The 19,209-nt window shown below is 41.3% G+C and overlaps 1 protein-coding gene across 3 annotated transcripts; it reads left to right on the forward strand.

Annotated features, from left to right (window-relative positions):
• Nucleotides 1-1,081: 1,081 nt before the first annotated feature.
• Nucleotides 1,082-18,901, forward strand: LOC115761900. Of its 3 annotated transcripts, XM_030703916.1 has the most exons (11): nt 1,094-1,245; nt 2,783-2,935; nt 11,524-11,784; nt 15,426-15,532; nt 16,575-16,684; nt 16,748-16,826; nt 16,895-16,992; nt 17,061-17,255; nt 17,325-17,467; nt 17,536-17,681; nt 18,319-18,901. In XM_030703916.1, exons 2-11 carry the CDS (start codon nt 2,849-2,851, stop codon nt 18,428-18,430), a joined length of 1,338 nt encoding a protein of 445 aa, XP_030559776.1. In that variant the 5' UTR covers nt 1,094-1,245; nt 2,783-2,848; the 3' UTR covers nt 18,431-18,901. The 3 variants fall into 3 exon arrangements, with proteins under 3 accessions (XP_030559775.1, XP_030559776.1, XP_030559774.1); XM_030703915.1 differs by lacking the exon at nt 18,319-18,901 and having other exon boundaries at nt 1,082-1,245; nt 11,524-11,769; nt 17,536-17,697; XM_030703914.1 differs by having other exon boundaries at nt 1,100-1,245; nt 17,536-18,900.
• The last annotated feature ends 308 nt before the right edge of the window (nt 18,902-19,209 follow it).

A 19,209-nucleotide genomic window follows, 5' to 3' on the forward strand; every position in this document is an offset into this window, starting at 1 on the left:
CAGAATTTTTACCGTGTTTCGATTTTTGGCAGTTCCAAATTCCTTTGGGTTTGAGTCGCACCTTTTTCTTAGCTAAACTGAGCAGAGGAATTCACAGTTTATTTTGATTTGTAATTAAGTAATTAAATTTTTAATGGAACCGTGTTAGACTTTAGGTGAATTTAATTATCAAAAGTGAACACAAAAATGCTTCTTTTTTTCAAATTTGGTTGTTAAATTTCGAGCACACAATGCAAAAAATAGCTGAACTATCAACGACGGTGATGAAATTTTCACTGAGCGTCAAGTCGAGTTGTTATATATTAATTTCCCACCAAAATGTAATGCGTAACGTGAGAGAGCGAGAGCGAGAGCTATTGGGAGAATGCAATGGATGTAGAGAGGGTTAACACGGGAATTTTTTTATTAAAATATCAACACACCTTTCACAATTCTTAGTTAGCTAAAACTTAACAAATTACAATGCAATCTTATGCAAAATAACGTAATATTGCCCTCGTTAAATGCTAAAAAAGTGCAATTTTTCCGTTATTTTTACTGCGTTTATCAACACTAAATTACGTGCACATTCTCAGAGCAATGTTACCCTCATAGAGCTAGTGCGCATGCGGCTGATAGTAAAAATGCGGGAGTATCGATTCATTCAAGTCTTTGTACGCGTGCATATAGCAACCACCGTTACACATGCACACACACAGACAGACAGAAACACACACACACACTGACACATGCATTGAAGAGACACATATACACGTGCCTGCTTTACTTTTATCAGCAAGAGCGTAACGTTAACGGTATGAATGATAATAGGCCAGGTTGGCGCACATTACTAAATCATTTTTCAGCGATCTGGCAACACGGTTCACCGTCACAAGCAGCAGATGTGGATGAAATATCAAACAAACGAAAGATGTGGCCAAAAAGCGAGACATGAAAAAAATGTCTGTATGTAAACACAAAACAATAAAAAGCCAAAGCAAAGAGCACACAGCGCAGAGCACACACAACAACAGCAATAACAACAACAACAACGAATGACAGCAACGGAGCGGCAACTCAGCCAATGCTAACTCAGCTTGGAGCCAGAGCATCCAAGCAACGGCCCCACGCTGCCAGTTTCAGTCCCAACAAAACTCTCGAGCCGTAAAGTTGTTGCAAACGTGTCAAGCGGAAACTTTAACTCCCAGTTGCGTTTAAGTTAAGCGCGTTTCAGAACAGCCAGAAACAATAAATTTTGAATATTGTGTGAGTGTAGTTACCTTAATTTAAACCAAACACATGTTTAAAGCAACAATAAACTGTTTTCGTTAGTTAAAAAAAAAAAAACAACAAATTCAGCCAAACTTGTTGCATAAAACTTGTTTTCACGTGCTTGCTCGTTTACAACAATAAGCCAAAGAGCGCAACAACGAAGTGAATTCAAAAAGCAATAGATAAAACACTTTGCATAAATAAACAACAAAATACAAATGGCAAATTTCATGGAAAAACATTACAAAATAATTAACAAAATGTATATAGGAAATGTTAGAAGTTGTCAAGTGAAATGCTTGGAACTTGCGCGAATCTGCGAGTAGCTCTCCGATCTGCGAGTGCCGCTCTTAACTTGGCTTTAAGCCAAACTGATGATTTCTCTTAGTTGTTGCTTGTACTTTTAACGAAAAGCGAACAACTGTTGGCCAAATATTTGTAGCGCTATTGCATAAAATGTGTTCACACCAAAACCATTTCGTTGGGTTTAACTTTTGCATGAAATGTTAGATGTATACTCAATGCTCTCAACAACTGTGTGTGCGTGTGTAGCTGAGCATGTGCATGTGCATGTGGGTGTGTTGCTATTTCCGCTTAAAACTACTCAGAAAGGAAAAATTAATAAGTCTCTTTGGTTAGGCTTTAGACAGATTTTAAGCCACTATTGTATCACATTGCATCGCACTCATGAACATTTCAACCATTTGGCTTTGTTTTTTGCGGCAATGCGATCCCATGACGTAAGCGCGCTCTCAGCTAGCGCTTTTTTGTCAATCTCTTATAAAGCGCGCCAATTTATTATTGTCATTTATTTTATATTTTTTTTCGATACCTACAATTGGTATTCACACATATGTGTATCGCAGAAAAACTTGTTTCGAACACTTATTCTCGTTGTTTCATTTGAAGCGATTGGCGAAACCTTTTCCTCGAAAAAAAGCAGCTTCATTTTAAAGTTTAATGCGCGGTGCTCAGATCAATCAGGTCGGGGTCGCTTTTAATTTTGTTTTTACAGCCAACGTGAAATAGAAAATGAAATCGTGTACGTGAGCAACAGATGCGCCGCTTGTGGTCCACTTTGCAGCAGAAGTTTCATAGATAAAAAATCATATTAAAAGATTAGAAATTAATGTAGCCGGCTGTCTACACACTTGTGTCACGTTCAAGTACTTCAACTTTCCTAGAAAGTTATGGCTAGAAAACCACAAAAATCTCAAAATTATCTGAACTGCAGCTGTGCAGTCGAAAGCGAGGCAATAAACCGCAGGAGATCGGCTAGCTAAGGTAGCAAAGCAATTGTTAAAAGCTCGCATTGTTCTCGCATTGATGAGTCAATGTCTGATGAGCATTTGAAAATAACAACAAGCCCGACAACAACAATAACAAGTTGAATGAGTAATTCGTTATAAAGTGCAGCTGGGAGCAGCTTTTCAGTTGCTAGCTGCGTGAGGCGCATGAAATTTGCCATAATTTGCAATAACAATTTGTACAATTGCTTAATGCAAACTGCTTGATCAACGACTTTTTGCAGTTGCCATAAGGATTCGGATACGCGGCGCTACAAAACAAAAGACTTAAGCAACGAACGTGCCCCACAATGACACATCACACAAAGGAAGCTCACGGCTCCGGTTCGAGTATGACGGCGCTTTGGTTGCTGCTCAGCGCGCTGCTAGTCACACAGGTAAGTTAACACCAGCACCAACATCCACTCCAGGGGCCCCTCTGGCCTATAAGAGTGGCAGAAGTACAAAAATAATTATAACTAGTCGCACATCTCGCGTAGTTTTCTACCATTTCACTTTTCATTTGCATACAATACTGTTCTGGATGGGCCAGGCATAAAAACGAGGTTAACCGCGGGCTCTGACATTACCTGACCATTTTCATGGGGCACTCATAAACTCGTACAAACAACATTCGCTGCGAGCACGTGAATTTTCCACGGCAATTTTCCAGGCAAGACAAATTAATGAACTGTGCAGCGGCCGCAGCTGCGCCAGTTGCTCACTTCGCCAGTTCACCAGTTCGCTAGTTTGTCAGTTTGTCAGCCTATCAATAGCTAGGCGGCAATTCAAGCGACTTGTGCGCTTGAGCGCTTGTTCTCAGATTTTTCACTTCTCGAATGTGCCACTGACCGATATCGAAACTTTTACCGACCATGGCTCTGCTCGCAAGCCCTTTTACCAAAAGCCAATTTTCAATTGTCTGCGATCGGCCGTGAAATGCTCTGATTTCGTTTTCGGCTTATGAAATGGCACAAATCTATTAAAGCGACAGCTGCACAGGCTTGGCATCAATTGAAATGGGTGTAAGCCGGTCTTTAAGCAGCTGCATGTCCGCAGCGAATGTGTGTCTGTGTTTGTTAGCTAGTTAGCTTCTAGCTGCGATGGAAAGCCCAAGCACAAATACACAATAATTTATTTTGGCCGCAGGCCTTTATTCAGCTTGGCTCTGTGTACCTTGTGGCCAGTTGATTGACAGCTGAAAATAGCAAAAACTTTCAGTTTCTACGTATGCAGAGCCATATGCATAACGGGTATATTGAACTAACTATTTATTGATGTCAGCGGCCGCGTAAAATGACATCATAAAACATAAAGCACAGTGCCCAGCGCCCACGTGGGGCGTCTAAAAGGCGTTTTGGGCTTGGCGACCGCAAGTGGCGAAGAGAGCTGCCTACAACTAGATGCAAAACAACGACAGCTACAACAACAACAACAAAAACAACAACGATAAAAGGCAGCAACAACTACTTAGCTCTTTGTTAGCTCTAGCTAATGCAAAACTCACAAAACCTTGAAGCACAAACAACGGCAAACAAACGCAGCGAAGCAGCTTTGAATTGCTGAGAATGATGATGATGGAGATGATGAAGATGAAGATGATGACGATGAAGATGATGAAGATGATGAAGATGTTGATGAAAAAGGGCTTAGTGTTCATTATGAGGATATGGCTGTTAATGAAGATTATAATATAAGTTTACCAAGTTTGTCTTTAAGACTGCACACACACACACACACACACACTTACACTCAAACACACATATGAGTGCGTGTTGAATATCTGTTAAATTGAAATTTAGCTACCTTACGGTACTTTTGTTGTTGCTGCTGTTATTTTTGCCTCAACGCCGCTTTGCTTTTCACACTCATTAAACAAGAAACGAACTTGCGTTTTCTGCTTTTAGTCTGAAAGGTTGTTCACACAAAGACCAACAGCCGAAATGGTAGATTTCGATATTTGGGCATCGACAGGTATTTAAAATGCACAACGCATTCGACAACTATCGACCATGTTATAATTGTCGCCTCAATGTAAATGCAATACAAATATTGACTTGCCCATTAGCAGAGTTTAGCGAACAGTTGTTGTTGTTTTGCTGATATTATTATTATTGTTGTTACGGGCCATTAAAATCCATTTCAATGTCACAGCAAACAAAATATGCTAATTTCCGAGAGACACACACACGCACACGCTGGGGGAATATGTATGTATATGGCAAGTGTCCACATATGAATATATCTTAAGTATATGCATGTGTGTTGGCATGACGTCATAGCGTTCGACTGTTGAACGTTAAATACAAAAAGGCAACAAACAAAAGTAATAAAAAATAATAAACAAGAGTGCTCTAGTCGGGATTGCCCGACTGGGGGATACCAACACCAGATGTAACTCACGCACGGCGAACTATTTCACAATTATAACAATAAACTTATAATTGTAATTTATTACTTTTAAATAAAAAATACATGATCTGTATAATAGTATATAGAAGCTACATGTCATAACGCTCTTAAAACCTACGATACTATCTCAAAAATAGGGTTAATATATATATATATCGAATATCGAATTTTAATGATTAGTTGGAAACGGGGCAAATGATTATCGCAAGCAAACTCGAGCTGCGCGGCTACTAAAATCAACGTTAAACATTTTGAGTCTCTTATAGCTCTTATAGGTTCTGAGATCAACGCATTCATGCATACGAACGGACATGGCTAGATCAAAACGGTTATTGATGCTGACCAAAAATATATATATACTTTATGGGGTCGTAGATGCTTCCCTCTGCCTGTTGCATACATTTGAACAAAACTATTATACCCTTCTTAGTTCAGGGCATAAAAAACAACATTTTGCGTATTTGACCAAAAATGACGCGTTTTATTCGACCGCAAATATTTTCAGTTGGGCGACGGCTTAGTTATGGAGGTTTCACAATACAATACATTATAAGCCTGGTGGTATGTAGCGAAAAGTCACAAGCGAATCGGTACACAAGTGTTTCACAGATGTAATTTTAAGTGATCTATGTCTGTGAGATGCCTTGCTGGTGACACTGATATATCTTTACCATTTATATATATATATGTCTGTATAAGAATGTAGTGATTTCTGTCCGAAATATGAATCATTCTTTTTCGTTTAGTTTGAATGTATTCTTAGAATCAAAGCAGCAACGTGAACAAAAGACTTAGGCAACAAACTTGATGATTGTTGAAGCTATTTTGATTGAAGTTCTTTCATCCCAGCTTCCTTTTATATGAGTCTTTGCTTTGTGCGTAAACTAACGGGTAAGGCCTTGTACAGCTACCCGGCATTAAAGACATTCAAAACTATTAAATAGATCTCAGCCGGGTCGCTTGTTGTTTATTTTTTAAGCTTTTGATAACCACAGAATGCAAATAGAACATTTCTGATGCACGGCATTATGCTCTAATTAACAGTCTGCCAGCCAGTTTTTGTTATTGTTTTTGTTTTTCATTTCGCATCCAATCATATCGACCGCAAAATTGAATGCAATGAAGTGAACTGGCCGAGCTGCACCTCGCTGGGTTGTCATTCTCGTACTAGCCACCGCTGGACTGGGGCAATTAGAAGAGCAACCAGTTTCTTGGCCGCACGCAACCGCCACTGGGTTAGTAGTGTGTCTGCGTCTGGAGACGAAGTGACTAGTTATGTTACAGGTACTGGGTATAGACCAGAATGCCATGCCGATTGCTATTGCCATTAGATTGCGCAGCTGAGTGTGCTGCGCAGCTAGATGTCTATGCTGGCCATAGTTCTCACAGTGTAACAAAAAAATATCAAAAGAAATATAAACAAAAAGCGTGTTTATGTCATGTCAACAATCTGACCACGAAATCTATTGGCCTGTAGCATTCTGAGTTGACGCAATTTAACGCCGCGTTGATTTCGAGTGCAAATTATTTTGTTTACTGGCCAGCACTTGGCAGCTGGGGAAGTTGCCAGTTCTTAGTTGGCAGTTGTCAGTTTCCAGTCTACCGTAAAATTCATTAAAATTTATGCAAAAGCGTTTGGCATATTGGGTCATCATCAGCAACAGCAGAGTAGCAGTAGAAGCAGTGGCCGCAGTAGTTGGTTCTCAGCAGTGCGCCAACGGAGAAAGTTCTTTCTTTTGTTTAGGTTCGGTTAGTACACTTCATTATTTGATTAGCTTGCATTGTTCACGTGCAGTGCGGACTGCTCTGCTTCTGCTTCTGCTCTTACCACTTTTTAGCCCTGTCACTCAACGCAGTCACCAGCAGCAACAACAACAACTACAATTTAGCAATTGTTTTTTTACCTGGGGTAAAAGTGGGTTTTATTTGAAACTAATGGGAAAAACCATTTGCCAGTTCTGCTTTTGTTGCATTTTTGTTTGCTGTCTCTTGAAATTTCCACTGTGCTTGTCTATTGGCCCGTCATTGGGGCTTACGCTCCCAAACTTGTGCCTCCAAAAAAGCAACAGACTATCTACTTTTGTTACTTCATGGGACCGAGTTGCTTTCAGATACTGTTTGGCAAATGATGCGCATGGAAAGTGGCGTTTATGAAAATTGCTCAGTGCCCTAGGGCATTTCGGAAAGCGTTGTATGGCCCAGGCGCTTAACGATGGGATTTTCGTGCATTAAAGCGCTGAGTAAACAATTTCAAGCAATTAAATTAATAAATAAAAGAAAGTGTCGCATGATTTGACCTTACCAAAAATCACGATACAAAGTGGTCTTAAGAAAACTAATTTAATGGTTATCTACATATTTTCGACAGGTCTCACATTAGCTGCATTTCGTTACCATTTCAGAAAAAGTTGGGGTTAACTTAAGTTGTTTCATAATTTTACCACTCAAATCATGATTAATGACAATTAAATTGGGAGCCCAATGTTATACAATTATGGCAAGAACTTTCGGCAGTTTCCCAGCAATATTGTTATTGGGTTAAGAGGGTTATAGCCGAGATAAATTCAATTAAAGGCAGCTTTCAAAACATTTTAGCCCATTTCAATACAACGTAAAAAGCAGCATGATGCCCTCAGATAATCACATTAGAAAAGACGAAGAAAGTGCTTGCCATGCTCATAAGTGGTTCAGTTTATGGAAAAGCCATTAAACGAAATTTTTCTTTGGCTACTGTAAGAAGAAAAGAACGCCAACTGCGGCTGGCCAACTGCCAAGTAAAAACCACTCAAAAAGCAACAATTAGTAAAACACATAAATAAGCAGAAAATGTTCAAGGCACATGACATGTTCTATGGAATTTTTTGTTGTGCATCAGTTAACAGTAAGAAAAAGTTACAAGACTCTTTCTCTATTGATTGCTGGTCAGAAGCAACAGGCGCAGCAGCAACAAAAGGCCATACACAAGTGCATATTATTATATTAGAGCTACGACAGCGTAAAAGCCATACAATTGACCAAAGCGTGTGTTGAAAGGGGCCTTGCTTCGGGCACCGACAGCGGCAACAGCAACGGCACCAGCAGCAGCAGCAGCGCCAATACCAAGTTCAAGTCCGGGTCCGGGCTTAGGTCTAGGTCTGGGTCTGGGTCTGGGGCGGCTGAGAACGTGCAGAAGGGTACGTGCCATGAAATTAGCGCGTCAGCGTCAAAACATCAATGGAACAGTGCGCCAACAATTGAAATTTAATTGTAGCGACAGCGACATTAATTGCAGCTCTTATTTTTATTCCAAAGGAGCAAAGAAAAGCTCAAATGGGCTGTGCGAAAATGCTGTTTCAAGCAAAGCCTTTTGACAGCCAGCTCTCATTACAAAAACGGGCAGCATCAAGAGTAGTTTTAGCCTGTCCAAGGCTCTGGCTTCATTAAGCTTTTGGTCGGGCCCAAAAACTCGACGCCAAACATAAATACGGCCAACTGCGACGGCTGCGGCGATTGTACAGCGCCTGTAATACGATCTGCGACTGCTTAAACGGCAATTTATGCGCTGCCAGCGAAAATACCGTGACAATTTGCAATCAGCAGCAGCTTGGCAGCCAGCAAGTTGGCGACTGGAGGCTCCAGCTTGAAGACGGAGACTGCATGCGAGTGGCCCGGCTGGTCGGTCCGGGGCTTTATGTTATAATTTACTTGGCAAGCTTTATTACGGCACAGTCGCATAGCGGAAATTCAAATGCACACAAAATATGTTGAGGCGCACAACCTCTGCGCCCCCCCACCTAACAGCCCCATCGTTCTGGAGGCCGCCTTTTGTTATGCACGAGTTTCGTTTTGCTTCTAACACAAGTTGTTGTTTTGAGCTCCGGCTTTAACATTAGCGAATTTATTTGGCAATCAGTCGAAAATATGCACAGCTGCAATCGCCTAGTCGCAGTTCGGACTCTGGTGATTGTATCGCTAAGCAACTATTGCGCAATATTAATGTTTTCCAAAAAGGCAGCAAAAGGAAACACACCCAGCCGGAATATGAGAGTGTGTGTGTGCGCTTGTATAAGAAGTCTGGCCACAATTTAAGTTAAATTAGTTGTGCGCATAAATTACATGCATATTGTTATACTTTGCTTTGGAAAGAGCATTACAGCTATGCAGTACAAGTGGTAACGCTTTATCAGTTTCCCCACATATTTCGTAATACAGATGCCTATAAGTTCAATATGCCTTTAAAAACAGATCTTAGTGCTCTAATTGGGATCTTAGTGCTCTTTAATTTAACGGGTGTATATATTGTTCCCTCAGCTCCAGAACATAAAAAATGCATTCTTCGTATATTTCAAGGCTAAAATATGGGTCTCAAACGTGTATATAAAAAGTGAAATGTTCTTGATCTACTTGCCAAATTTAGGTGTATCTAGTGCTAATTAGTTCTTATAAAGATATTTTTTATAATATTTTTAAAGTTTCACCTTTTGGTAAGCGTATATGTACTTCGTTGTTGCTTGCAGATTTTGTATTTACTTCGTATTTCACATTGTTTCTTGCAGTTTTGTCATTCTTTAGCAGTTAATTGCCTCCTCGCCGGCAACTTTCTAGTACTAATTGCACACATTTCTGTTCCTAATAGTAAATGGTTAAAGCCGCGTCAAAAGACTTTTGGTTTACGGCAACAGTGTTTGACCCCTTGCAGCTATATAAATTATCAGTGGGCAGAGCTTAATGGCTCAGCCCGGCAACCAGCCGGCCTGTCCAGTTGGAGGTAACTCCAGCTGTGCGTGGCTGGAGCTGACTCTGATTTTGATACGATTTACATGCGGTGCGGCAAACAAGTTTGTGTTGCAAGTCTTTTGTTTCGCCAGTAATCGCAGGCTGAAAGGAATTTTATGAAAAATCACCCAAGTGTCCTGCGGCTGCGGCTCTGGCTAGGCACTGGCTAATGACTGAGCACATGAGCCAGTCTAAATCCATCAAAATCAAAGCCTCGGCTCATTGGATTTAATGGTCCCTGGTGCTCGAAGCTGGAGCAATGGCTGTGCCGTGACTGACAGCGCAAGTGTCTAATTGTGTTTGAGATTTTCGCTTTTTTTCGTTTGTTGGCTTTTTTTTTTATTTTTATTTTTATTTTGTTTCTATGGAAAGCCAGCAACAATCAGAGCGTGTTGCATAATACAAAGGCCAACAGCTGGCAACAATTTTTGTTGCGATTTTAACAAGCCCAACGATAGCGAAACGAGCATGCAAAAACAATTTTAATTGACTGGCTCCGGCTGAGGCTCTGAGGCTCTGAGGCTTTGTCGCGGTCTCTGTAACTGAATGCAAAATGCAAAATTCATACAAAACAATTGCATTTTGCCAAGCGACAAATTGTCATGGGAGTTGCAGTTGGAGCTGGAGCTGGATATAAAATTGGAATTGCATTTGCTACGTGCTGTATGTGACCCTCGAGCGTTGGCAGCGCGCATTGAACTGCGCCGCCAAAAGATGTGGCTATAATTGCTAGCCTGGGACAAAGGAAGCGGACTGCATTTAACTTGGCTTAAACAATATTATGGATATTCGGGGGGCCCACAAGCGCTGCAGTTACAAAGCTATAAATTCCTTATGCGATGCAAAGTGGACGTTCTAGTTGGCATCAAGCTCCAAAGTAGCTTAGAAAGTGGCACACTGGCCAACATGTTTTTGGCATACACAAGCTGCAGCTGAAATTGGGTCGATTCACTGCTGCATTTCACTTGACGCACAGTAGCCGCAACAGAATCAAAAGGAGAGTCGACTGCAATATTAAAAGCTTTAATGACCGGGCAGTTGCCGAATTGACTGTAGATCAACATTTTCTCATTTCTCTGGGCACCTTTCGAAAGTAAATATACATATATCAATGGGGCTTGTCAGGCGTAGGGAATTGTTTCGGGTTTCGTTAGACAGGCGCTCCGGATAGTTGGCCCAGCCTGAGGGCCGACTCCCAAGAACGTGAGCTGGCCAAAAAGAAAATAGCAAGCGGCATCAGTGCGATTGTCATGACATGACTTACTTAACTTTTGTGCTGCTTATCTAGCGCCTACGGTCTGAAACGCCAGTTCCAGCTAAGCTTTGACTTTGCAGTTGGCTGGAGCTGGAGCACAAATTCAATTATCACGACGTCGCGACGGCAACCCAAGTTGCCCAACTTGCCCAAGTTGAGAGCATGCCAATAAATTATCTTCAAGCCAAATGCCTTTGACAGTGCGCGACTGGAGCTGGACCTGAAACTGGCCCAAAACGTGCAGCATACAGCTTTGCCGGCCCGCTGTGGCCGCCAAAGAACTCAAATTCAAATAGAAAACCAAACTGGAAGCCAAAGTTCTAGGTTCCAAGCTTTCGAGTCTGCTATTGCCGTTGCCGCTTGCAATTAATTGCGACTTTTGCTGACTCGTTGGCTAACCATTAAAATTAATTAGAATTCTTGTGTTCATATGGCTCTCCATGCTTACTCAATGAGTTGGCTAAAAAAATTTCTACCATTTACTCCTAAGTGCGTTCCCAGGGTCCCTAAAGTAGGTCATAGTAATTAGCAAAAACTTTATATCACTTTGTTCTCCTTTTACAGATAACCGCACAGGAGCCGGCGACGGTGCCCGGCGAGTTTGCGCCCCATGTAACAGCCACGTGCAAGGCGGGAACCATGAACATCAAGGTGAAATTCAGTTCCGGCTACACAGGCGCCGTCCATGCACGGGATCACCGCACACAGCCCTGCATGGCCATGGGCGACGGCAGCGATTCGGTTGCATTCAGCCTCAACCTGTGGGCCAAGCAAGGAGCGCCAGACTATTGCGGCATATTGGTCAGCAACGTGAGTGGAAGCAATGTAAGCATAATCATTCAACGCTTGCCTAACGATATTAACCTCTAAGATTGCCAGTTCCATCCACTGATATCACGTGTTTTTTTTTTTTTAAATCATTTGATTACAAACACAAAACTGATTTTCAGATTCAATTCAACTACTCTGGCTCAGTCACAGCTTTTCCGGCTATCAAATACTATTAAATAGCAGCGTATTAGAAAAAGGTTACTCGGTTTCTACACTTTACCTGTGACAGCAGTTAATATAGCAGGCTCTTATATGCGCTCATTAAATTTAAATTTTGCATTAACTTGTTATGGGAGCAATTTTATTAATATGGAACAATAAAAATAATGTCAAATAGCAAGATAAAGATGGACGGGTATCGCATAGTCGGACAGTCGCGTTAAGCATGCTCTACTCAGAGCTTGTCTGCGGCATGCGACGAAGCCATCGCTAGCTGCAAAAGGGCACGGCCTGGGGCACGCATGCCCATAAACTTAAGCGCGCCTCGTATCTGGTGTACTTGAGTCTTGGCCCCAAATCAAGGCAAATCAGAAGACGACGACGACAACGACGACGACGGCAACAACTAGTCGTCAGTCTATATAGTAACGATGGCAATAAAAATCAAGTTTAATCCTACGTGCATCACGGGCGTTGACAGGCGGCGGCTGCGTGTGGGTAAGCAGCCCCCAAGTTGAACAAAGGCAGACAAAGGTAGTCAGGGCCCAGGCAGAGAGCCATTAGCATTAGCCAACGCCATATGTAAGCAGATATCGCAGATATAAATACGCGTGAAAGACTATGTGTTCACCTCACACTGTGTGTGTGCGTGTGTGTAAATGTAGGTGTATCTATCATATTCCAGTATGCTGAACAGTTTCGAAATGCAAATTATCAGCAAACGCGTCATGTTATAAGTTTAAGCACATACGACTAAAACATTATTAATTGCAATGTCAAATCACAAGGCTGCGCCCTGTATCCCACTTTTATAAATAAACTACAGCTGCGAGTCCCAGAATATCAGGCTTACCTGCATAGGTGTAGCAGATTTATTTCAGCGCTCTTGGCCCACCTTCCGTTTGCCGGCCAAAAAGGGAGGTCCCCCATAAAATTAAATCACGCTTATCGCGACGGCAGCTTTAGTTTTATTTCAGCTCTATCTGGCTGGCAATGAGGGTGTGGAGGGTGAGGTGCGGATGAGGGTGGGGGGTAAGACTGCCGGGCAACAACTGGAGCTGGGAGTGCCGACTGCGCGCCGGCGTCTAGCCGTGGCCCAGGCTGCCGTCGCAGACAGTTCACATGCCCAGACACGGCTTTCCACGCTTCGGCTTTGACAGCATTCCAGGCTGTTGTTGTTCATGTTGTTTTCGTTGTTCTCGTTGTTCGGCGTGTGCTCGGTATTTGTGTCAAAAGAATTTTTTGTGTGTACTCAAAGCTCTTAAGATATTTCGATTCTATTTCTTGGCAAATATTTTCGTAGGGCTTTAATTGCTTTGGAAATGCCGTGACTTTGGCTGACCTTGGCCAAGCACTCCAGAGACACAGAGTCAGAGTTAGAGCCAGACAAAAGAGACGAAGACGGAGCCTTAAGCCAATGCCACAAGCACAGTCACTGGTCCCAGCTGAAGCCTGGGCTATGTGCAGCCTCTTTGGAGCGCCGTAATCTCTTTGATTTGGTTTTTATGGCAAAGCCCTCGCATTGCCGTACTTGGCAAAGCATGAAATTGGCGCTGACAATGGCAAGACGCCCAAGCCGCAGCCAGCCAGCAATTTAACATAAAGTTCAAGTTGTTATTGTTGCCATTGTGGGTTGAGTTTAGTGTACTTGAACTTATTTCGTATTGCGAGTGGGTCGCTTTGCCCGCAAATTGTTTGCCATTATTTTATGATGGGTGTTACAGTGTGTTCTTTCTACAACATTATTATAATCTTTTAAATGTTAATTGCATAGCACAGACAAACAACAAATTGTATGCCAATTTACCATTTGGTAATTTTTGAACATTGCCTCAGAGCTGTGCCGAGAACTGTGCGCCGAGCCGCATCGCATATGGAAAATCAACGCAGTAATTTTCTCGACTTCTGCTTGGTTTGATAATAACTTGATAATGAGCCCATCCGTTGGCTGCTGTCTATGTAGCTGTTTCTCCACTGCTTCACTCCACTCCACCCCATTCCGCCTTTGCTTTGCTTCACCTTGGAGCTGAGCTCGTCATTTAATCGCTTCACTCTACTTAGTTTACCTTTCCTCGATCCTGATGCACGAGCTGGCCAACAAATTGTGACACAATTGGCACTCGATCTCTAACCCAATTGATATTATTTTGCAGCTGTGCCTGAGGTATTTATATGCACTTATCTAGTGTTTATTTGCTAACAGCTTCCACTAATGTTGCCTCTACTTACATACTTATATACTTCTCTAGTTTGTTGAAGCATAAGCTAAGAACACTGATCAGACTCGAACCTTAAAGGTTAAATTCATTCATAAAACGCTGACAACATTTAATACGTATCTAGTGTGCAAACATCTTAGCGCAGGCGTGGGACGTCAACCAGATAAAACAAATATAATTTTTTATATATATTTAAAGTAAAACCGGTTTGTCGAGCGACTCGCAGCTGCTAAATGGGACAAGTAAAAATTGTAAATTAAACACAACACGGATGCATATACGTAAATATACGAATGCGAGTATTTGTGTGCACATACATGTGTAATTACTATATAAGAAGCTGCCTCATTTGGTCAGCTGTAGCTGCGCCTTTTTATGGAAGTTGCTGTATTACTTAATTGCTGTCAATTGCGGGTCAAGGCTATGTGACTCATCATTGAGCAACTTATGATATGTAGTACTCCACTGATATGCCCTACAGAAGCTGGCTAACGACAGTTCAACAATTTAAATAACTTAACTTGCCGGTTGCATAATGATGAGCAGCAATTATACAGAATATCTCCATTCTAACAAGTTGCTCGCCTAAGTCTTTCGTTTAATGCGGGTCTCTTATGCTGGTGCTGGCAGTTACATGTGGCTGCACAATTAAAACGCTAAATTATATCAAATGCCAGGCAACATTCGAAATGAAATGCAAACATGCTATTACCGAAATGTCTGGCAAAGTCACTGAGCGGCAGCCAACTCATTAACTGGAAAGTGCAGCTATTAAAGTGGCTGCAAAGCATAAGATTCAATGAAGTTCAGACGAATGGTAAACATGGCCGAGAAAATTGTTAAATAAGATAAACAAACAACTGGAAAATATGTCTGTCTAGTATGAGGCCACCTGGCTGGCTGACTGCGTGGCTTGTTGGCTGCCCGCGTCACACTTGGCGGCATTTTGCATTTCCTTGTTGTTGTTGTTGTTGTTGCGGGGCTGCAATTACATCACGATGACAATTAACGTTCCACAAGAGCCACAGACTGCAGCAGTTTTAGGATCTGCCGAGGAGTCGGTCGCTATTTTTATTAGCCAATAAGCCCCATAAAGCCGGCGGTTATTAAGAGGCGCTCCCAACGCCTGCAGCTCAGTTTATTAACGTAGCTTTTTAAACCCAATCAGCATAAATGTTCTGTACACTTTTAATAACTAAAGATTTAACTCTCTCCCCCTCTCATGCTCTCACTCTCATTGTCTCTCTGTCCCCTTAGCGCACGGAGGAGCGGTCCATTCAGCTGGCGGTGCGTGTGCATAAGACTCTTGAACTGGCGGATGATAAATTTTATGTGATTACCTGTGGCAAATCGGGCTATACTCGGTAAGTTAACCAAACTCTAGCTGTCTAGACAATTGCACTTACGACTGACTACTCCTATGTAGATAGGTGTAATTTGGCCGAGCTTCCGTCAGGCCAAAGTGCTTTGAGTGTTAGTAGTTTAGCCTGCGTTCGCCAATTTCAGCTTATTTCACGAAACTTGTTTTCGGCGTCGGCGCACAACAAATGAAATCTAAAACCAAATTATGCTGACTGAGCTTTATATACACAAGTGTATATGTGTACATGTGTACTCGTAGGTGTTGCCTTTCTATAGCACATATTATTGATTTTATATAAAAAAAGGTCTATATAAAGCGTTAAATAGAATTCAAGGCCATTAGCGCTTCTTACCAAGAAATTCTTTTCACCTTTTTGCCAATGCTGGACATTCCAAATTATTTCACACGAACAACATGCTCAAATGTTGTGCTCAATTAACGGTAAATTATTTATGGTGCCTCTTAGAGATTACAATCTGGAGTTGTACAAACAATTTAATTTGCCTTTGCCTCATTTGCATAATGCCAATGACTTTGCTACAATTTTGAATTACGCAAGTTCGTTGTCTAAGTCTTTTGTACGGCTACCGCTTGAAAACAGGCCCAAACAAATAGAAAAACAATTTAGAAAAATATGGGTATGGTAAAAAATCATTTCTGCAAATTGTTGCGCTCTGTTAACTGCACACAGGAAAAAAAACCTGTAAGCCAAAAGGAAATTAAAAAAAATTGACAGAAATGCACAAAACAGCAAACAAGGCAGCGAAAATTAAACCTATTCATATAATATTGCATATGTTGGTATGTCTGTTTGGTATAAAACGCAACTGTCTATAACGTAATGACCGGCAATTGCATAATGCTGCTGCTGCTGCTGCTGGTGCCGTCTGCTGGCCAGTGAAACTGCAAGCGAATCGCAGTGGGCAGCACTTTTGGGTCTATTGGCTGCGCTTTTAATTAGCAGGTGCAGCTGCGCAATGGGGGAAGAATGCCTAGAAAACCGTTAACTAATGTGCCACGTCCATTCCCATTCAAATTTGCAGCGATGACAATGCCCATGTTGTGCTCAAGTTTCTGGAGAACGATCACCGCGTGCGCGAAACAGTATATGGACACGAGTATAAGATACGCGCTGAGTTCTCCAAGCCAAACGGTGGGTAATCACAAAGTCCCTTGTATGGAGTGTGTGCTAATAAAGATTCCCTTCAATTATCAGATACCTATGGTCTACGTGTGGGCAACTGCTTTGCCTTTGACAAGAAGAACATCACCCTCAAGCTGACAGATGATCGCGGGTAAGTGCGACTGACTCTTTAATCAGCTCCTGACCTGAAAATCAATTAACGGTATTTTTCATGCATAGCTGCCCCTATGATGCCAATATTATGAGCCGTTTTGTGCCCACCGCCGATGGGCGTGCAGCCGAGGCTACGCTAGCCTCCATGTTCAAGTTTCCCGAGGGTAGGTAGTCGAAATCAACCCGTGCTATTCAGATCGAAAATCGAATTAATTCCAAATTGCCATCTCAGGATCCGAGGTTCATCTCCAGTGTGACGTCGTACAGTGCTATGGACGCTGCGTCGAGATTGACGATTGCAGCGAGGTGGCCCTGGCTGGTTTCACAAAGGGCAATGGCAATGGACCACGCAAGTTTGGACCCAATGAAGAAGGTTCCAGCATTGCGGGAACAACTGTTTTTGTTTTGGATCCCGCCGAAGCGCGACGTAAGATAGAATCAAAAAAAATAAATCTAAAATCAATCGAAATAAAAATACAATTTCTCAACTTTGCAGTAATTTCGCCGAATTGCGAGGATGGTATACGACCCAGCTGGCTGCTGTGGCTGGCCATAACCTTGGGCGTACTGTTCCTCATCATGTTGCTAATGAACATTTTCCTTTGCACTGCTATGAGCTGCAGTTGTGCCAACACAGAGGTAATTCAGCGCTCAAAACATTTCGACTGCAACTCTGTTATATGTGTGACTTTTTCTACTCCTTGCAGATCATTGAGAAGGAGCCCTCCATCATCGAGGAATACGATCCCTACCGCAGTTGGCATGGTAGCCAATATGGCTCCCGTTACTCGCTACATGGGCGTGATGCGCACAAGGGTTATACCAGCGGTGGCTCGACGATACACTCAAATAGGTCTGATAGATATTAAGCTGATCTATAAACTACACACACAAACACACAAGAACACAAAAGCTCTACTCTACACTTGATATGCATCTGCTCTGCTCTTAAACATTTTTTTTCTGGTAGCTGTGGAGCCAACACAGACACACACAAACACACCGACACATATATATGTCTATATATATATATATATATATAGATGTATCTTTATATAACGCATGCCCAAAAAGCCTTGTATCGTATCTATGTATCGTATTTTGTGGTATTCGTATCTATTGTTAATTCTACTGAAGTGCCCTGAAGCCCTGTTGGAGAACAACTACAACAAAGCAACACAACTTGTGTTCACAAAAACAAAAGACATAAATGAATGGAATGAATTTATTTCGTGCCTTGTATTGCAACTGTAATTAACCGTTGATAATTTGCATTTGTTTAAAATGATGACTAACTTTAAACCTAAACTAAACCTATCGAATAGAACGTACAATTTTCTCTGGCCCATACCCGGAAACACTAACAGTCCACTTTAAAGATTTGCTAACTAAACTGTCAAGTCCTCTTTTTAAATACACCACATATTATAATTTGATAATGATTTTGTATGAAACTTATCAACAAACTTATCCAACGTACTACTTCGAAGGTCTATACCAATTGATAACGATTATGCAATTGTACATTCACGACCCGGCTCTAGACATTCCTCCACGTTGCATGGACAGCGTGCGCATCGCGGACCGCCCAGTAACATATAAAAATGTAAAACATAAGTCAAAGTGTGACAGTTTTAAAGTTTAACATAGTTAAGTTACGTTTTCCCCATTTCAAGTAAGTCTCAAATGTATATAACTAAAAGCAGTCTATTACAACTTTTCCAAATTCTTCGATGGAAATAGGCCTAAAACAAATGATGTCTCTGTAAAATACTAAATGAAAACAAATACTATATATTTCATTAAAATTTGCCTAATATTTAAATAACAACTAAACATAAGTCATTAGTCTGTCATAAGTTCGAGCGAATCTGTACGAGTATTAGTGAAAAGTTATAAATAAATGTAAAAAGCCACAAGTAAAATCACTAATTCGAAATGCAAGAATATGCAAATAGCTTAAAAAGTTAAACAAACCTTTAAAGTGCGTTAAACGTAAAACTTACGAATTGTAATTAATTTAGAATAAAACATTCATTAAATTTAAAAACCAATAAATTTATTGAATGAGATAATAAAGTAACAAGATAAACAAATAAATAAATGTTTCTTATTTTCTTAGAAGCAATTCTATCTAGTTAGCATTCTTAATAAGTAAGTGTATGAATTATTTTCGTAAGTATTAGACACTACATCTAATACGTTATTATTGGCCAAAAATATTTGTGCGTGACACACACATTTCTTTTCAAAAAAGCTTAGCTAGCAACGAATAGCCTATTTTTCCATCCAAGAGGGATAGATTTTGCGAAAACTGTGAGACACGAATCACGGGTGTAATTTTAAAAGGATAAGTATGAAGCACCCCTCGCATGAATTGG

Source organism: Drosophila novamexicana, unplaced genomic scaffold, assembly GCF_003285875.2.
Source record: "Drosophila novamexicana strain 15010-1031.04,08,12 unplaced genomic scaffold, DnovRS2.1 tig00000512-arrow-arrow-pilon, whole genome shotgun sequence".
NCBI classification, from domain to species: domain Eukaryota; kingdom Metazoa; phylum Arthropoda; class Insecta; order Diptera; family Drosophilidae; genus Drosophila; species Drosophila novamexicana.